The sequence below is a fragment of the Rhamphochromis longiceps genome, linkage group LG8 (assembly GCF_057381845.1).
Source record: "Rhamphochromis longiceps isolate RC_006_pf linkage group LG8, R_longiceps_female_GT1.1, whole genome shotgun sequence".
Lineage (NCBI taxonomy): Eukaryota > Metazoa > Chordata > Actinopteri > Cichliformes > Cichlidae > Rhamphochromis > Rhamphochromis longiceps.
Window position 1 is genome coordinate 21,766,385 of NC_140564.1, and position 17,023 is coordinate 21,783,407.

Sequence of the window (17,023 nt, forward strand, 5' to 3'; positions counted from 1 at the left end):
TACATTGTAGGGTCTGAGTTCGGCATAAACAACATGAAAGCATGGAGCCACCCTGCTCTCTATCAAAGTTCAGGCTGGTAGCTGCGATGTTAAGGTAGAAAGCAGAAGGCCATCTAACTCTGTCCTAGTGAGGTGTGCCTCAAAAAATGAAATAAAATGAAAAAACAAAATGTAAACTTTCATTACTCAGAGAACCTTGTAAATGTAGTCTTTCCCACATAACCCTCATGACCCTTATGCCACAGCAGGGTTAATACATTTAACCATAAGACAAAAAGATGGTTACAGTTTTGTAGTTACCTGACTGTCCCGGTGGAGGTAAGCCTGAAGGCCCAGAGGGCAGGCGCATGAGGACAGTCAACACAGCTGCTTTTCCTCCTGAACACGGTTCCATTGCAACAGGTTTAGGTGCACCCTGAAGAAAAGCGACGGTAAAATAGAAAAGATTTTATGACTTGCTCTGGAAATAAAGTTGTTTATATTTATGTGAAAAATACTGCAGTGTGAAAAGCACACAGTAAATACTGCCTTAAGAAAAGAAAGCAAGACAAAAGTACTTCACTGCTTTTAACAATAACCCAGCACCTGTGGATTGGTATAGCCCTGCTTTATCAACTATCAACAAAGTATCGATGTGTCTTACTAGTCCTTCTTTCCCTGCAGTTACACATGTGATGTTGAATTTTCTTTGTTGGGAGCAGCAGACCAAAAATCACTCATATCAGCTGCTGGAGTTGCCCCACTTAAGACAACACACCCTCCCTTCCCTCCTCCTGAGACAAATGCTTTGATTGGTCACACAACAAAAAACACTTGTGTCTCTGTCAGACAGTCAAAGTGTGGAGGCAATGACCTACCCTCGGACTTAGTGGCCAAAAACTGCCCGTCTCGAGTGTGAAAAACATGTCATCCTGATAATGAATGTCAAGGGTTTCACAGCATGTTTTGGATGAGAGGATAGAAATTGTGGAATAATAACATGTCTGAATGGAATTGACTTTTTCTTTTTTTATTTCTGTGTTGGCTGAATTTAAAATGGAAATGAGAGAGGCAGCAGAGGCAGGATTAAAAAAAAAACAGGTCTGCATAAGCACACCCATTAAAACGTGAAAATCACGAGGCAGACTCGGTAATTTGTTTAAATGTATTCCACTGCAATCTGCCGTATATTTCACCCTGCGAAAACAAAAACACAAACACAAACACTGACGCTTTGGGTATTTTTAAAGCCGCATTGACTCCAAATACCTAATATACACAGTGAGTTAAGAGCAAAAGATTCAGGAAGTACATATCTTATTAGTTTTAGCTGCCAAATGGTAAAAAATATATGTTTCAGCATATTTGAGTGTAATTCAGGGCCACACAGTCTTGTTTCCTATGAAGCCTGCAGTGTAATTTTTAATGCAGTAATTAAGCTTGCCATTTGAAATGCAATGATTCACAACTGCTCTTGTGTAATGGCGCAGCTATATCCATGTTAGGCACAACTTCCTAGTCTCAAATTGGCCCCTCTTTTGTGACATGCTATCCTGCTGTTAGCAGCTTGTAGTCATAAATGGATGGTCAATTCCATACATAGGTAAGCTGTGTTGCTGAAACAATGCTCAATGCACACTAATGTGCACAAAGCCAAGAAAATATACACTACACCACTGCACCACCAAAACCAGGAATAGTCTGTGACACAAACTGTAATGGAGCCATATGTGGAGCCCTACCATTTGAACATTGTGTCAAAACTAAGAAAGAAAAACACCTGGTTTCCTACTCAATGTTGATTTAAAGCGACACTAATCTTTCATTTTTAAAGCCAATTTGCTTGCAAAGGCGACTCCCTGGAAGAACGACCCAGGATCAGTCCAGCTAGCCTCAAGTATCATCAATATCTAGTACTCTGAATAAGCTGCACCCTTCAAGAGCACAACATGAAAGAGTCGTGCTACATATACTCGAAACATTTTTCCGTATTGTAGGCTGACTTACGGTTCGTTTACGTGCATTGTTACACAATCCAATTAGGCTACATGGTCGGAACACAATATTCTCATGCATCTGCTCAGGCACATTCACCATCAAGAGGGTAATATTAAAACTACGACTGACATTAGAGGGTAATTAAATTGCCAGCCATTTCATGACCATTCAAGTGATCCTGCTGCATAAGCTGCATTCATAAGAAGGAGTTCATTTATTCCATGTTGATTTTTGACGATTTGTGAGATACACATGTATGGACCGCTGGGTGACACATCAGCTAAAATTGAGACTCGGAATCATCAGCACTGCTCAGCAGCAAAAGCAGAAGAACTAAAGATGAATTTGTCAAATTTAAAAGGAATGATCGACTACGTTTAGGCACGTATGGCTTTGATGACAGATCGCTAAAATGCTTTTATCTTCACAACTTTGGTCAGCTGCTGGTTAGATTGTTAAAACTCTTAATGGCCTCAACATCATTTGGGATTAACAGTTTATATGAAATCCCCTTAGGAGGTCCCCCCTATCTTTTAATTATTGATCCAGAATCTAATGCCACCCTTAGGTAAACTCCAAATCTAAGCTCTTGTTTGTGTTTAGTGCAGATTACCATTAGAAAGTAAACTATTTTACTTTTACAGAAATTTCCATTTGGTAGATGTGCCACTTGCTTATGCGCCCAGTTTGCTTTGCTGACATCGTTACCGTGTACATCAACAATTTGATGGCTTCAGTTTGGTAAGCAAATATTTGTAGCCATCTGTAACTCTCCCCCGAACTGCAACACCAGCTCTGTTACAAGTGAACCATAAATTACACATTTTGGTTTGTGTAAGGCAGCAGGAAAGTTAAACCACTTTCTTTTGGCTCTCCCTCACTTCATTTAAATGCTTACGTTGCTCTGAGAAAAACAGACACATTCCTCCAGTGAAGAGGAAAATCAAATAAAGCTATTAATAAGTCATTTCCTTCAAGCTTAGTCGTAGGGTTGCCTTTTTAAATGGTCTAAAACTAGACAACTTTTAGATCTTCCAAAGATCTGAAAATAACACTTTTAGAATAAGTAGTGTATTCTAGTCATTCACAACCATCCACAAGCACATAAACATCCATACACAAATGCAAAACACAAAAACAACACACAATGTATCTCCTTTCCTTTCGCCACTGACAGGTGTCATCCATCATACTAGCTGTTCGTTAGTGGCTCCATATGTTGACTGCCCGGCCATAGTGAATATAGAGGCTGTGGTCTGCAGTGTTTGGGCACGAATCGCTCTGTCTAACAGCTGCTGACATCTTGGTCGCTAAAAGCCATGTCCATCTCGGGAGTTTAAACTAACCAAATGGAATAAAATGGCACAAAGGCTGTTATAATTTTCGCTCTCAGACCAGCTGGAGGGTCTGTAAGTAGTGACTGAGACATGCTACTAACTAATTCAGTGAGATCAATGCAGACGGTGCAGTTAAAGGATAAGGTCTTTTGTGTTCATGTTTTTTCCCCCTTTGTAAACTGCATTGGCTTCAGTGTGGATATGATATTCAAAAACCTGTTCTATGCTTTACTGCGTTAAAGCAGCGGGTCTGGGCTGGTGAAACAAATACAAAGCACAGCAACTGTGTCCTCTCTGACATCAAAAAATATTTCCAATAGCTAAGTGGCTCCAGATGCTGACCAATTAACCTTTAGAAAAGAGAAATAGGCTGGTTTGATATGTTTCACCTTCAGTTGGTGCCAAGTCATGTAATTGAGCTGTAAGTGGTCCACCGTAAGTATTTAGACACTTGGAACCACAGAGATTTAATTTTGTAAACATTTTTTCAACACAATACTTCCATGTACACAGATAAGATGCAGACATAGTGGCTTAACACAAATCATTTCAATAAATGGACGCTTAAAATTTTTTAAATTATTATTGTATTAACAAATGAATAAGAAATGTTATGTTTTAGCAAGCTTTTTAATGCAAAATACACCAACTTAGTCAATAAATAAATAATCGGTGGTTGACCAGTGCATTTGTCTGCATTCATTAAAAGATTACATATAGTTGCGGTGACCAACTGGTGTCCAGTAGCTGACCACTTTCGATCGTTGGCTGGTGGAAGACAACCTCTTAAACGGACTTCAACTAGGACTGCAATCACTCTCAGACAGATTGGTGAAGCTATAATTTATTAGACCTTTTGTCAACACATTGCATTCAATCCGAGTCCGTCTGCACTGATGAGCACAAGTCAATTGTAACATGCATCTTTGGGAACTCCACTCAACTAGTTATAGTCTTAAATATACTTGTATATCTATATGTATAAGTATACTTGTATAAAAGGTTGGCAAATACTAAGTCTACATCACTATCTGTGGAAGAATTTCTACATTTCTGCTGCAGTTCTGACTGGACTCTGAATGTAAGTAGTTATCATGAAGTTCTGTGGAATCTGAATTTTATATAAAGACGATTTATCCCTATTAATCACCGCATTACAAGAAAAAGATTGCATGTAATTGCTAACTTGACCCCATTCAATCTCAAACTGAGAGCACTGCCAACTTGACGCAGCAGAATCGATTTGAAGATGGCAGCTGACTGAGCGTGTGCAGACCCGACCGCTGTCTTCAAAGTAACCATTTCAAAGACTGAAAATTCATTGCACGCAGTCGCAATAACTTTGGCTGTGGTGCAATCCCAAACTACTCTTTTATCTCTTGTGACTGTAGCATAAGGAAATGTGACCACAACAGCACTGCATTCTTTTTTCCAGCTGTTGCCTTTACTGGAAAATAAACAGATGCAGGAAAGAGAAGGGAGTATAACCCGGTCAGCTCAAGGTTAGTTGGGGTTACACCAAGAATATCAAAATGTGGTAAATTTAGACCCTTTATATAAGTAAAGTAAATGAAAGATCAGTTTTATGTGCACAAGTATGTGGTTATAAAAGTATAACAGGGAACAAAGCCAACTTCAATAAAGGCCATATGGACATCTAGGTGAAGGATTCAAAGTCCCATATTTAAAGGTCAATTCTGCATCTTGACAGGGTTGAGAAACAGGAGACTGACGATCTATTTTTTTTTCCAGTTATCATTTTCAAAACAGCTTGCAATATTTTTTTACAGCAATATTCTCCAGTGACTCCTCTTTACTGTGCCGCATAACAAGAACATCATCTTTGATTTTTTTTTTGCGCAGGAGTGGGAGGAACAGCACTGCAATAAATTACTGAACGACAGATGGACACGTGTCCCACTGTCAAGTACGTAATTAACATTTTACCTGAATCAAGGCAGAGCACCGGCTTCCAACGCCACTCAAATTTAGGGTGTACCGTACCGCTTTACAAGTGCAACAATATAGTGCACTCAGACAGCTAAGAAGCATTGTTTTCCTCCTGTTTTGCTCTTTACATTGCCCTTCACAATACCATAATGCACAGTGAGCACCACTCAGCGGTACACTAATAGCTAATGTAGTGCCTCTTCGCCGGTTGCCACAGTGATTTTATTTCTCTCAGCTCCGAGTGACACAGGGCTTGTTCCTAGATGAGGAATCGGCCCTTTGTTGCTATGATGACAACGTACCTCTGCGTAGAACTTTAAACGATGCTTTTACTCCACATGGCATAGAGCCCCGCACTGTACTCAGTGCCAGCCTACCCCTCTACTTTCTATCTGTATGGGAGGAATAGATAAGAGTGGAGCAACTGGGGGCTACAGAATAATTCACACCAAAGGTATATGAGCATCCAAGCTAAACAAATTATCAATCACATTTCGAATGCAGAGGCACCATGTGGCATATTTCCAGTAAACAACCAAAGAGGATAAATTAGGCAAAAATGGAAACGGAGTAAAATACACCCGGTGGGCCATGAAATTATGAAATGTGCCAAAAACAGTCCCGATGTCATCATTTTAATATCAGAGCGAGCAATTTCCTGTGACGCTTTTAAAAGAAGTGGCCATTGCTTCTAGCTAGACGATTAAAACCACCATACAAATAATTTGAAACATATAATAGATGCTTTAAAAAAATATTAAAAAGAAAACATTGATTGGAAAATGATTGTAGAGGGCAACACAAATAAACAAGAGGCATGGAGAGAAAGGGTCACAACGGGCACATTTCTTATTGACTGGACGACTGAATAAAAGGTTGAAATATTTTGTGTTGATGGCACGAGATGGCTGAAAATGGCACAATAACCCCTAATTATGCAGCAATAATAACTGCCATACTCTACATGTCAGTATATGCACTAACAAAAAAGTGCTTGCTTTTATTTGATGTTAGTACAAATATAACTAAATGGAAATAACACAGTCTCAGTTTGAGGCTTGTGTCAAAACTGAAGGTTCTTCGAGATAATGGATTTTATAAACAGGGAATTTCAATAATCACAATGAAAGAAATTCATAAAGAATTCACTGTCAACCATCGCTATGTAAGATTTTTCCCAAGATGCTTCTGGAATAGAGTAATGAAAACGCAAATGTGCATCAAGAGTATTATTCTTAGTTTTCATATGTTTAATATTGGAGACTAAACCCAACAGTCAAATTAATCCGTATTTAATATATGCTGAGCCTAGCTATAGCTCCTCAGTTCAAGCCCTGAGTGAAACAAACCACTTTCTTCACAAAACCCATAAAGCTAACCTTCTTGACAGTGGCAGTGTCTCACAAACAGAAGGTTTGGACAGGTTTCTGTGCCTGGATGTCTGTTTTTAATGACGTCACACAGAGCAAAGACTAGGAGAAACTGTCTGAAATGCAGCGTTTAGAGCAGCTTGAAGCCTCACATGGATTACTTGTACACATGCTGGCATTTGTATTTAAATAGTTAGTCATAATTAACAAGAGTCTCTACAGCTGCAACGATATAACTAAGAGAAAATAATGAACAGCATAATAAGTTCCCGTTAACTTTACCGTCACAAATGTGATTATCTGTATGTGCACATGTAAGCGAGTGAGTAAGACTCACGTCAAGCACAGGCTGCAACACTTCTGTTACTTCTCCTCTGGCTTCCAATGAGACGTCGACTGAGGCAAAAGGACGACTGGCCATCTGCTGACGCTCTCTCATCAGTTGCTGTAATATCAAACACAGATGACAGATAAGCAAAACACAGGGCATACTCTCATACAACAATATCAACAGGGAAAAGCTTTTGGGGCTTTGTGATTGACTACATATAAAGACATAAACAGTACATATTTCAAACACATAATTTACACCAAAACGTAAAAACCCTGAAAGTATAATCATTTTAAGAGTCAGCCCATAAAAGTCACCCCAAATCAATATGAAGGCGATGGTTTGTGTGTGGGTAAAATCTATAGACACAGTAACTGTATTGTTTTTGTTTTTTTAACATACATGTTATAGAACTAAACTTTACAGCAGCGGTCCCCAACCCCCGGGCCTCAAACCGGTACTGGTCCGTGAGTCGTTTGGTACCAGGCCGCGAGAGTTGAGGCTCGGGTGTGAAATGTATGGTTTTCAGGGTTTTTAAATCGGTTTTCAGCGTTATTTTGTTATCGTTTTTATCGTTAACTCAGTTTTCCTGGGTCTTTTCAAGTGTGTTATGAATAAATCTTCTTTTTTTCGGTACCCGTACTAGTTTTATTTTGTTGTATTTATCCGCGACACCTTAAAGGCTGGTCCGTGAAAATATTGTCGGGCATAAACCGGTCCGTGGCGCAAAAAAGGTTGGAGACCGCTGCTTTACAGGGTTAAAGAATGAGAAAGAATGAAGAACTGAAAATGAAATACTGATTTCATCGAGTGTAACCTATAGCTGCAGGGCTATTACAGTATGAAGCTAAAAATCAATAGCAGATATCAATGAGGAAGCACTAAAAGACTACTCATAAATGTCCATGACCTAAAGACATGGAGAATTACTACTCCACTGAGCTCCAAGTCTACTTTTTGTATTGAGTTGTTTTTTTATAGCCCTGAATTAGATGCAAAAATATTATATGAAATAGTTATGGAGGTACAAAAATATTCAAAGGATTTTTTTTTAATATAATGGTACAAAATATATGATACAAAACTAGACAGATTCCATATGCATTAACATTAAAAATCAAAACCATCAGTGTAGGAACGTATCTCTCCAGATTTGACCAACACATTCTGCAATATATTTACCGGTTCCTCTCCAGGCTGTGGTGCGGTTATTACCCCACAGTGATACAATTTCTGCGGCTTTGACTGAGCAGAAAATAGCTTCTCTTGTTCCTCCCTAATCAATATTGTAAAACAACTAGCGCCACACTTTCATCATTGTCTGATCAATATCTAAATAGGCTGCCATTTTAGTGCCAAGGACATCAGTGATTGTTATTGGATTTGTGATGAGCTTAAGTGTGTTGCATTAAGATCTAATTGTACTTCAGATTAGTAAGCATTTCAAGTGGTTGTGCTGGTCCACCTTATAACCTGACTATCCTCTGCACTTATCCTAGAAATTGTTTCACATGAAAAAAAAGTTAAGAAAAAAATGTCATTGCAAAAAAACCTTTTATATTCCTGAAGAAAAGCTGTGATTGATGTTTTAAGTAATCCAAAGAACAAGTAGGTGAGCAAATACACAAGGAAAGTCAAGGGTTGTTTTTTGTGCACATTGTGACATTATGTATATAAAAGTGATTTTTAAGCCACTGTAAAACTAAAATATAAGCTTTATTATAAGAAATGAATGAACTACTGTGATTAAAAGACCCACGTGTGACCAACTAGTTAAAGTAATTCAGCACTACCTCCAAGGTCAGGGATCATTTCATTGGATGCTACTGTATATGCAGACTAATATTGATTACCAGCTACAACAGCTTGGCTGGTATCATTTTCACTACAAGTCTGTCTGTGTGTGAGTGCATTTGTTCCCACCATGCAGCGCTTTTTGCTTTGAGCAGATATATTTTAACAATAAGATCGGATTGCACCAGTCATAGACAAGCAGGTTGGATCAAAAGGAGTACAATAGATGGATGTGGTCACAAAGGTCCATTGGGCCTCATTCGCTAATATTTCCATAGAAAATACTCTCGCAACATTATCGTTGGATTCATGAAACATGTGCAGCAACCTGTTTTATTCTTACCACCATGCGTATGTGAGTGAATCAGGATTAGTCTAATCCAGCAGGCTTGTGCAATCTGCATGCTACCTGCATTTCTCCTCATGACGAAGAGAAACTGAGCAAAGCAACAACAATAATGTAAGTGAGAAGTTGCAAGAAAAAAACTATTTTTATATCTATTTCACAGTACCTGTTTGCCCTCTGATAGGCTGACAACTTGTCCAGTGTGGAGCCTTTAGCCATGTGACAGAGAGGCTGAATTGAATAAGACTAATTGATGAATAATGATGATAATGATAACAGCAATAATAATAATACTAATTCAGCTGTGTCAAACTTTGAACACAGCATGTACAAATACTTTGTAGCACAGCACATCGCATTTGTATGTAAGCCACCGTAGAATTCAAATGCTTCAATAACAGAACATTTTTGTTGCCTTCTGTAGTTTATCTCATGCAAAAAAGCTCAGATTTTTCATCTCTAATAAACAATTTAAGTAGTCTCTAATTTATCTCATCCCATTAAGAAAACTGTGTGTGACTGTTTGGGTCAGTTGTATTACGCTGAGTTTTCTGTCGGCACAGGAATTTGTCCTTGGGGCAGTAATGAACCCTGAAAATCTTGTGTCCAGACCTTCACCCTCGCTCACCCTGAATATAATTAGGTATTCATTAGTCTGGCCATTAATTGGCAAATTCATACGAGGTCTGGAAAGGTTGACAGCAATGTAGAAATGAACAAGGGGGGCTAGCAGTATATCAAGGACTCGATCTGTGTAACAGGTTTATAAAAATACTATTAGGCCTCTGCATTCATTATCTAAAATTGCTGTTGTTCTGTTGAGGATGTACACTGGAAAACACCAAATAAGATGTCATAACACTAATAAGATATTTGGTAGCAAACAGTGGTTCAACACCAAGAACACCTTCAAATAGGTAGACCTCTTCAAATGATTTTGGTCTTATCTATCCATCCATCCATCCATCCATCCATCTATGCGTTTATATCTATAAAAACCCTATGCATATATATTTTTCTCACTAAAGACACACACACACACACACACACACACACACACACACACACACACACACACACACACACACACACACACACACACACACACACAAGACCATACTGCACAATTGATCTTATATAAAATATTGTAGATATCTAATAAAAACATTTTTTTAATTAAAACACAGCCTTAATCAACCTAAAAGACCCAAAAATGAAACAATAAACAGTAAAAATGTTTTTTTAATCATTTCATTATTACATTGTTATGTACGTATATTACGTTTTGTATACATCTACCTTAAGTACTTTCTAATAGATTATTTGTTTAACTTAATTTGCTAATTTAACAGGGATAATTGACATTATAACACCTGTGAAATAAAAAGCTAACCACAGGCCAGATGACAGACACAACATATTTGATTCTGTGCTGATTGAAGTAGCCTGTGCACAACAACAAGAAAGGTAACTACCTGGCATAGCAACACAAACCCTTCAAGTAAGCACACAGTCCTGTATAGACATAGCATACTCATTTGCAGAAAGATACAGTATTCCGTTCGTTTAGGAGTACATTATGATCTGTGATTGCACCTGACTTTTTCATTATGATAACACTTGCTAATAATGATCAGCAAATGTTGTTTCCTGAATTTTCTCATTTCTACCAATGCACGTATAGACTCAGGTGATTATTTTGCAGTCCTATCTAAAAGAATGGAAGGTGGGCCATAACTTTATTCTCAATGGTCACTGGGACATAAAAATGCATGCACATTATCCCCAGTCAAAAGCAATACAAATCACTTAGAAAGTTTGCTGACTTTCACAGAATTAAAGCCTGATTAACAAGTCGGTCCACACTGCCAACACAAACAGCGTCTGTTCATCCCACAAATATGAACAGTGAACAAACTCCATGCTAATTTTAGTTATGGCCACAATAATCCAAAAGAAAGTGAGACAGACTTTTACTGTTTCTTTAATATGATGAGTAGAGATGTTACAGCCACAACCCAGCTGCAGCATCAGTGATTAATATCATGACTGCCTTGTTTCTGTTTTCTTCCACTCTACGCAGGATTCTTTCAATGCCATATAAGTGTAAGTAACTAAGTGTAAGTACATGTAAGTAGTTATTAATTGGGGTCGGACTTTTAAAACACTGGAAATCTAATTGTAGTCTGGGCCAAGGTTAAAAATCGGATAAACAGCCAGTGCATCCTGTGTGTCCTACACTCTGAAAATGAAAGTATACTCTCTTTCAATTCAAAGGTTTTACTTATCGGGACACATTAAAAAAAAAAAACCTGTCCCTTACCAAATTAAATTTATTTTAATACAACCTCAGAACAACAAGGAAACATCACATTACACAAATTATAACAAAAATGCAGAAGCATTGTGTGAAAAAGTAACCCCAGTCGAAGTGCTCCCACATGAATTAAGAAGATAAGTAGAACCGTGTGACGCTAATGAAATCATTTGACTAATCCAACATCAGCAAATGTGAGGACCTCGATCAAAGCACAAGATTTGGCATTTTGCAGATCTGAAGTATTGTCTACAAAGCCACTTCCAAGCAATCTGAAGTCCATCACTCTCCAGTGAGAAATATTATTCACAAGTGGAAAACATTGAACATTCACAGTTGCTAATCTCACAGAAGTGGCCCAGCAACTTGACCCCAAGGTTGGACTTTGCAATGCTATGAACCTGTTCAAACTGAATAAGTTTGGCTTGTTTGGAAGAACAAACAACAAGACTTCTGGCCTTACTGCACAAACACCTCACATCAACGATGGTGGAGGGAGGATGATTTGGGCTCGTTTTGCAGTCACAGAACCCGGGAACCTTGCAGTCATTGCGTTGACCATGAACTCCTCTGTATACCAAAGTATTCCAGAGTGAAAAGAAGTGAAATGCTGTCGCCGGACCTCAAGATAAACAAATGCCCATAAACCTCAGTGAACTAAAGGAACGCTGTAAAAAACACAGTTAGCCCAAACGCCTCAATAATGATGTCAGAGATTGATACAGAAAATGATTACATCAAGTTATTGCTGCTTAAGGTGGTTTAATAATTAATGGAATCAAAGGGCTGTGGGGCTTGGTTTCTCACACAGTGGTTTTCCATTTTTGGTTTTTAATAAGTAAATAATGACATGGTGTATTATGAGTTTTTTTTTTCTTATTCATCTGAATCATTTTAGAACCCGGTAAGGACCAGACGATGTTTTATTAGGTCCTGATACATAAAACCTCAGAGCTAAAAAAGAGGGTGTATTTTGTGTCAGTACATTATTTTGAAGATGCAGCTGTTACTGTATTGTTGTACAGACTTGCTGGTAGAACATGCATGAAAAAAGGCCCCAAAAACTGCACCGATTTGTTCCCTCAGTCTGAAAATATTGCCTAGGGGAGGTAAAGCTAAGGGGAAAAAAACAACAATATGAAATTGAGATTGATCACCTGATTGATTTTTCTTTTGTAGCTCTGATTTTTTAACTTACATCTGAGGTCCCGTGTTAGATTGTTGTACATCTCTACTATTAAACGTCAAAGCAGCAATACCAAACCAACAGATCTGACCTGCCTAGGCCACCACAAGTTGAAATGAGAAATTTTGCCCTTTGCAATAAGATAAACACAGGCTCGAGTGCCAAGCAAAGTTGTTGCAAAACAAGAAAACAGCTCACCGGTTATTACTGGTTCCAACACAAAAGCTTCAAATCCAACAACGTTCATTGTAAATGTCAGATAGAAGCAATGTTATTTATCATGGTGCAGAATTAATTTAAAGCAGCAGCAAATCACAAAAAGAGAGCGGGAGCAAAGTTGGGGAATGCTTTGCTCTGTGTCCAGAACATGTTTCAGAAATGTGCTGGGAATACAATCATCAAAGGTCCAACACAATACCGGAAAGATTCTAGAAATGAATACTAAGTTACTGACGAAAGGCGAGAGTGAACTCTGTAAAACCAATTAACGTTTGTGCAATGACAGACTGATTTTGTCAAGAATACAAGCTGGAGCCATTCACAGTTTTGATAAGGGTGGGCATGGAGTGCATTACTATGCAACTTGATTAATTTGGCAAGTGAGTGCATGAATTATCTGTCTAGTGAATACAGCATTTTGTTCCCTTCACTGGATTCTATAAAAGGGTACGTGTCATCCCGCCTCTGAGCATATTCTACACCTAAGCAGGTCACTTTGTCCCTTTCAAAGATCACTGGCTGTACCCACCGGCTCAGTCCCGCAGAATAAAAATAAAAGTAAACACTTCATAAAATGGAAAACAAAATGTTGAAGTGCTTGAGTATGGGAGGTTAAATGAATATATAAAATAGTCACTTATTAGTAAGATAGCTTCTAAACTTCCAAACTGTGGCATAAGTTGTACTACTAATGACAGTCGTGCTCGATGTGTAACTTAAGGTGGAATTATTAGAGCGCAAACTTTAAACTGAACAAAGGACAATCAAGGTGACAAGAGGCTTAAGAGTAGGATAATCTTATTGTAGCAATCGATGACTGCTGATTGAGCTCTTCAAGAGCACACACTGAGACCAACAAGTCTGCAGAGGGACAAGCGAAAATTATGTGGTTAGTAATGTGTTCCTTTCACTTCTGTCAATGAGAGCACAATAATAAATCAGGCAATCCAAATGGGTGTTGTTGAAGTGGCTATTTTGGGTGATACTTAAGGCTCTTGGTGCCTGTATGAAAAAGCAGGATGTGTATTTAGGTGCTAGGCAATCAAATGCATGGAGTCCTCTTTGGAATGCCATGTTTTTGCCTTGCCAATGGAGTATTTGTTTACGTTCTTTGCAAGAAAAATTAAAGTGAATGTTATTATGATCACTTGCAATAAACACGCATGCCATTCAGCCCTTAAACTCAGGGGTCTTTTATGTGAAAGTGCCTACAGCACATCTGCACACACACACAAAGGGCTTGGTTTGGCTCATTCTGGCCAAGACCTGAAGTACACTCAAATTCAGACAGGAAAATGGACAGCTGTGAACATCACACACAAGCAGCTGTTTTGATTCCATTTCCTGGTTTGTGTAGATGATGTGTTGGCAATAACTTGAGTGCGTTTTCTGTGAACGCACATCTACGCATTTGCAAGAAATTGATGGTCATGTGGTCTTCCGAACAACCAAAACAAATAACTATAAAAGCTAGAGTCCCAAGACAAAAACACATATACTGAAATAAAAATATACCACAAGCCTTTGCGCTTAACTTTTACATTCCTCACTTGCTTGTCTTCAGCTGACACAACAATCATTGCGCCATCAGATCTGCCCATCAGTAGTTATGAAGGCCACGATAATGTAATAATAATGGTCCTTTCACCTACAATAGCACAAGAAAACATTGCTCTACACAACCATCTGTATTTACATATGTTGCGAAGCATGTCTCTGTGTGTGAGAGTGATAAAGAGAGGAGCTGCATTAGATAAATTCATGTGCTTGTGTGTGTATCATCTTTGTGTTGCAGTCTCGTGAAATGTCAACACTCCCTCCCTTCTGTTACCCCACAGGTAGCTTCAAAGAGGTCAGCCCTTGTCCTCTTCTGTGGCATTTACAGCTGTTGTCTTCCTCCCTTTTTCCCCACTCAGGATCCAAGTCTTGTCACCTACCTTCAACTAAAATTATTCAAATATAAAAGCTGTCACTTTGAAACCACATCCTTTCAAGTCCACACAAAAAGAAACCCCTTATTCAATTATTCATTTAGTGTGGTAAATGATCAGCCTTGTAAGATTAACTTAATAGAAGGAATTACATATTCTCCATTTAAAGGCTCGTGGAATGCTCTTGTTTATTATTGAATCATTGGGTATTGGGTATCCTCCATTCACAGCTATTCTTTTACGATTATGTCCTTATTATTATGACAATGATTGCTTGGATATAAAGAAATACTCTTGTCAAATTTGATCCTGAGACAAAAAAACCCCCACAAATATAAATATCATATAAAACTATTGCCTTTTCGATCCAACACATTACAGAAGGAGTAATACAGACTTCACATCAAAAAGCCAATACCAAGTATCAGACATCCATATGCCACTTGGCCTAATCAGAATCTCATTATTGTCTCTGCCATTCCTGAAAGCCTCATTAGGACTCATTCATTCCATGCCCTTATGTCAGATTGAGGCTTAAATGGCCCCGCAGACCAAATCCTCCCATCTTGTATTTGGACAAGTCTTGTAAGTGCTGAGGCTGTGCACCAATTCTTTCAAATTAACTGGACATAGTGTTTACAAAAGAGCCAAATCAGGTCATCAATGAGACAACACTGACAGAACTGAGTCGGTTAACCTAACACTACAGGAGACTTAGTACCGTAGTTATAACTTTACTTTGGTTACTACACAACATCAAGTAGCTAGTATTACAAGCAGTGTAGTAAATCAGACATTCTGTTTTCCACCACTCGCTTGGCACTGGATAATTATCTGAGTAACAGTGAAAAATAAGGGCAAAACTGGTGGATTAGAAAATAATCCTTCAAATCTACAGTAACAGAGTTATTTTAAAAATTAGTGAATCAATGTGTAGCTGATGAGAAAGAAAATGACTCTTATAATCTTTTGAATCACCTTTTCTCCAGGTAAATTGGCGGGTACAGGACTTAAGTAAAAAAAAAAAAAGAAGCTGTTTGACCATACGTGTTCAACTAGCAAACACAATGTATTTACCCTGGAATAAATATTAACTTAATCATTAAATCTTGTACCTATAAAATGTGCTCACTGAAGCCTAATGGAGAATAATATGTTTAATGTCCAGAATTGGCTGTGTAAAATGAGCAAACCCAAGAGTGTCCTCTCTAGGAAATGAAAGTGATTTTGTGTAATTGCCTTTAGAGCAGGCAACAGAAAAAAAAAGGGGGAAAGAAAGCAATATTACTTTTTATTTCCTCTTAGGATTGATTATGGTCCAACTCCAATCCATCCTTTCACCCTCCCACTGTGAGAAGAGCATAACTCCATGAAGTCATCCTTGCACCTGCTGGAGGATTTCTTAATTAACTGTAAAAATACAGCAGCAAGCTTTAGACGCCCTCAGCTTCCTCCAATAGAAATAGGAACTTGTTGTTTAGCATCCTCTGATATATACCGCCATCAATCATGTATTCCAATCTTCAGACTATTTTACTCCAAATCTTTTAAGCTTTTTCAACATTTCCTAAACACTCCTGCTTGTCTCATGTCTTTCCTTCTGACTTATTCTGTAATATTGGCATTTATAATGGCAAACACTAAAAAGATAATAAACAAGTTATGAAGCACTTTTCAAATGTGAGAAAGCAATGTACAATTGTACAAATTTTCCAAGAAACCCTCCCCCCCCCTGAGCCTGGTTCTGTTGGCGGTTTCTTCCTGTTAAAAGGGAGTTTTTCCTTCCCACTAACAGCAACCTGCCTGCTCATAAGGGGTCATATGATTGCTGGGTTTTTCGCTATATGTATTATTGTAGGATGAATTATTAATTTTGTTTTGTTACAGAGACAGTCCTGAGGATAGCAAGTCAGTACTGGGACAACTTTACAAGTTATAAACTTAGTTGGTTTAAGAACTGCACCTAATCCAGCAAGCTCTCCATATGAATGTCCAAACTGAATGAAAGTATCTAGGCAGCGGGTGCATGGGCATGCAAGTCTGTTATAAAATAACTTGTAGATATAGACTTATAATAGAGTTTACTAAAGAAATCCAAGATGAAGATGTAAGCTGAAGGTCACTCACAGAAACGTTGGATCCTTTTCCCAGCTGAAATGTTTTTAATGTAATCAAAATCAATAAAAATTATGGTAATAGCTCATGCTGCATTAGATGTGAAGATGAAAATTAGTGGTTTGAGCTTATAGCTTCAAAAACATACAA

General features: G+C 38.2%; 1 protein-coding gene across 1 annotated transcript in view; it reads right to left on the minus strand.

The window, feature by feature from the left end:
* Positions 1 to 17,023, minus strand: part of atrnl1b (attractin-like 1b) — a 70,235-nt gene that overhangs the window by 3,160 nt on the left and 50,052 nt on the right. The window contains exons 27-28 of the mRNA XM_085416449.1: positions 6,972 to 7,079; positions 301 to 415 (exon numbers count right to left, since the gene is read on the minus strand). Of these exons, the coding sequence (XP_085272575.1) occupies positions 301 to 415; positions 6,972 to 7,079 (223 nt within the window). The remainder of the gene's footprint in view (positions 1 to 300; positions 416 to 6,971; positions 7,080 to 17,023) is intronic.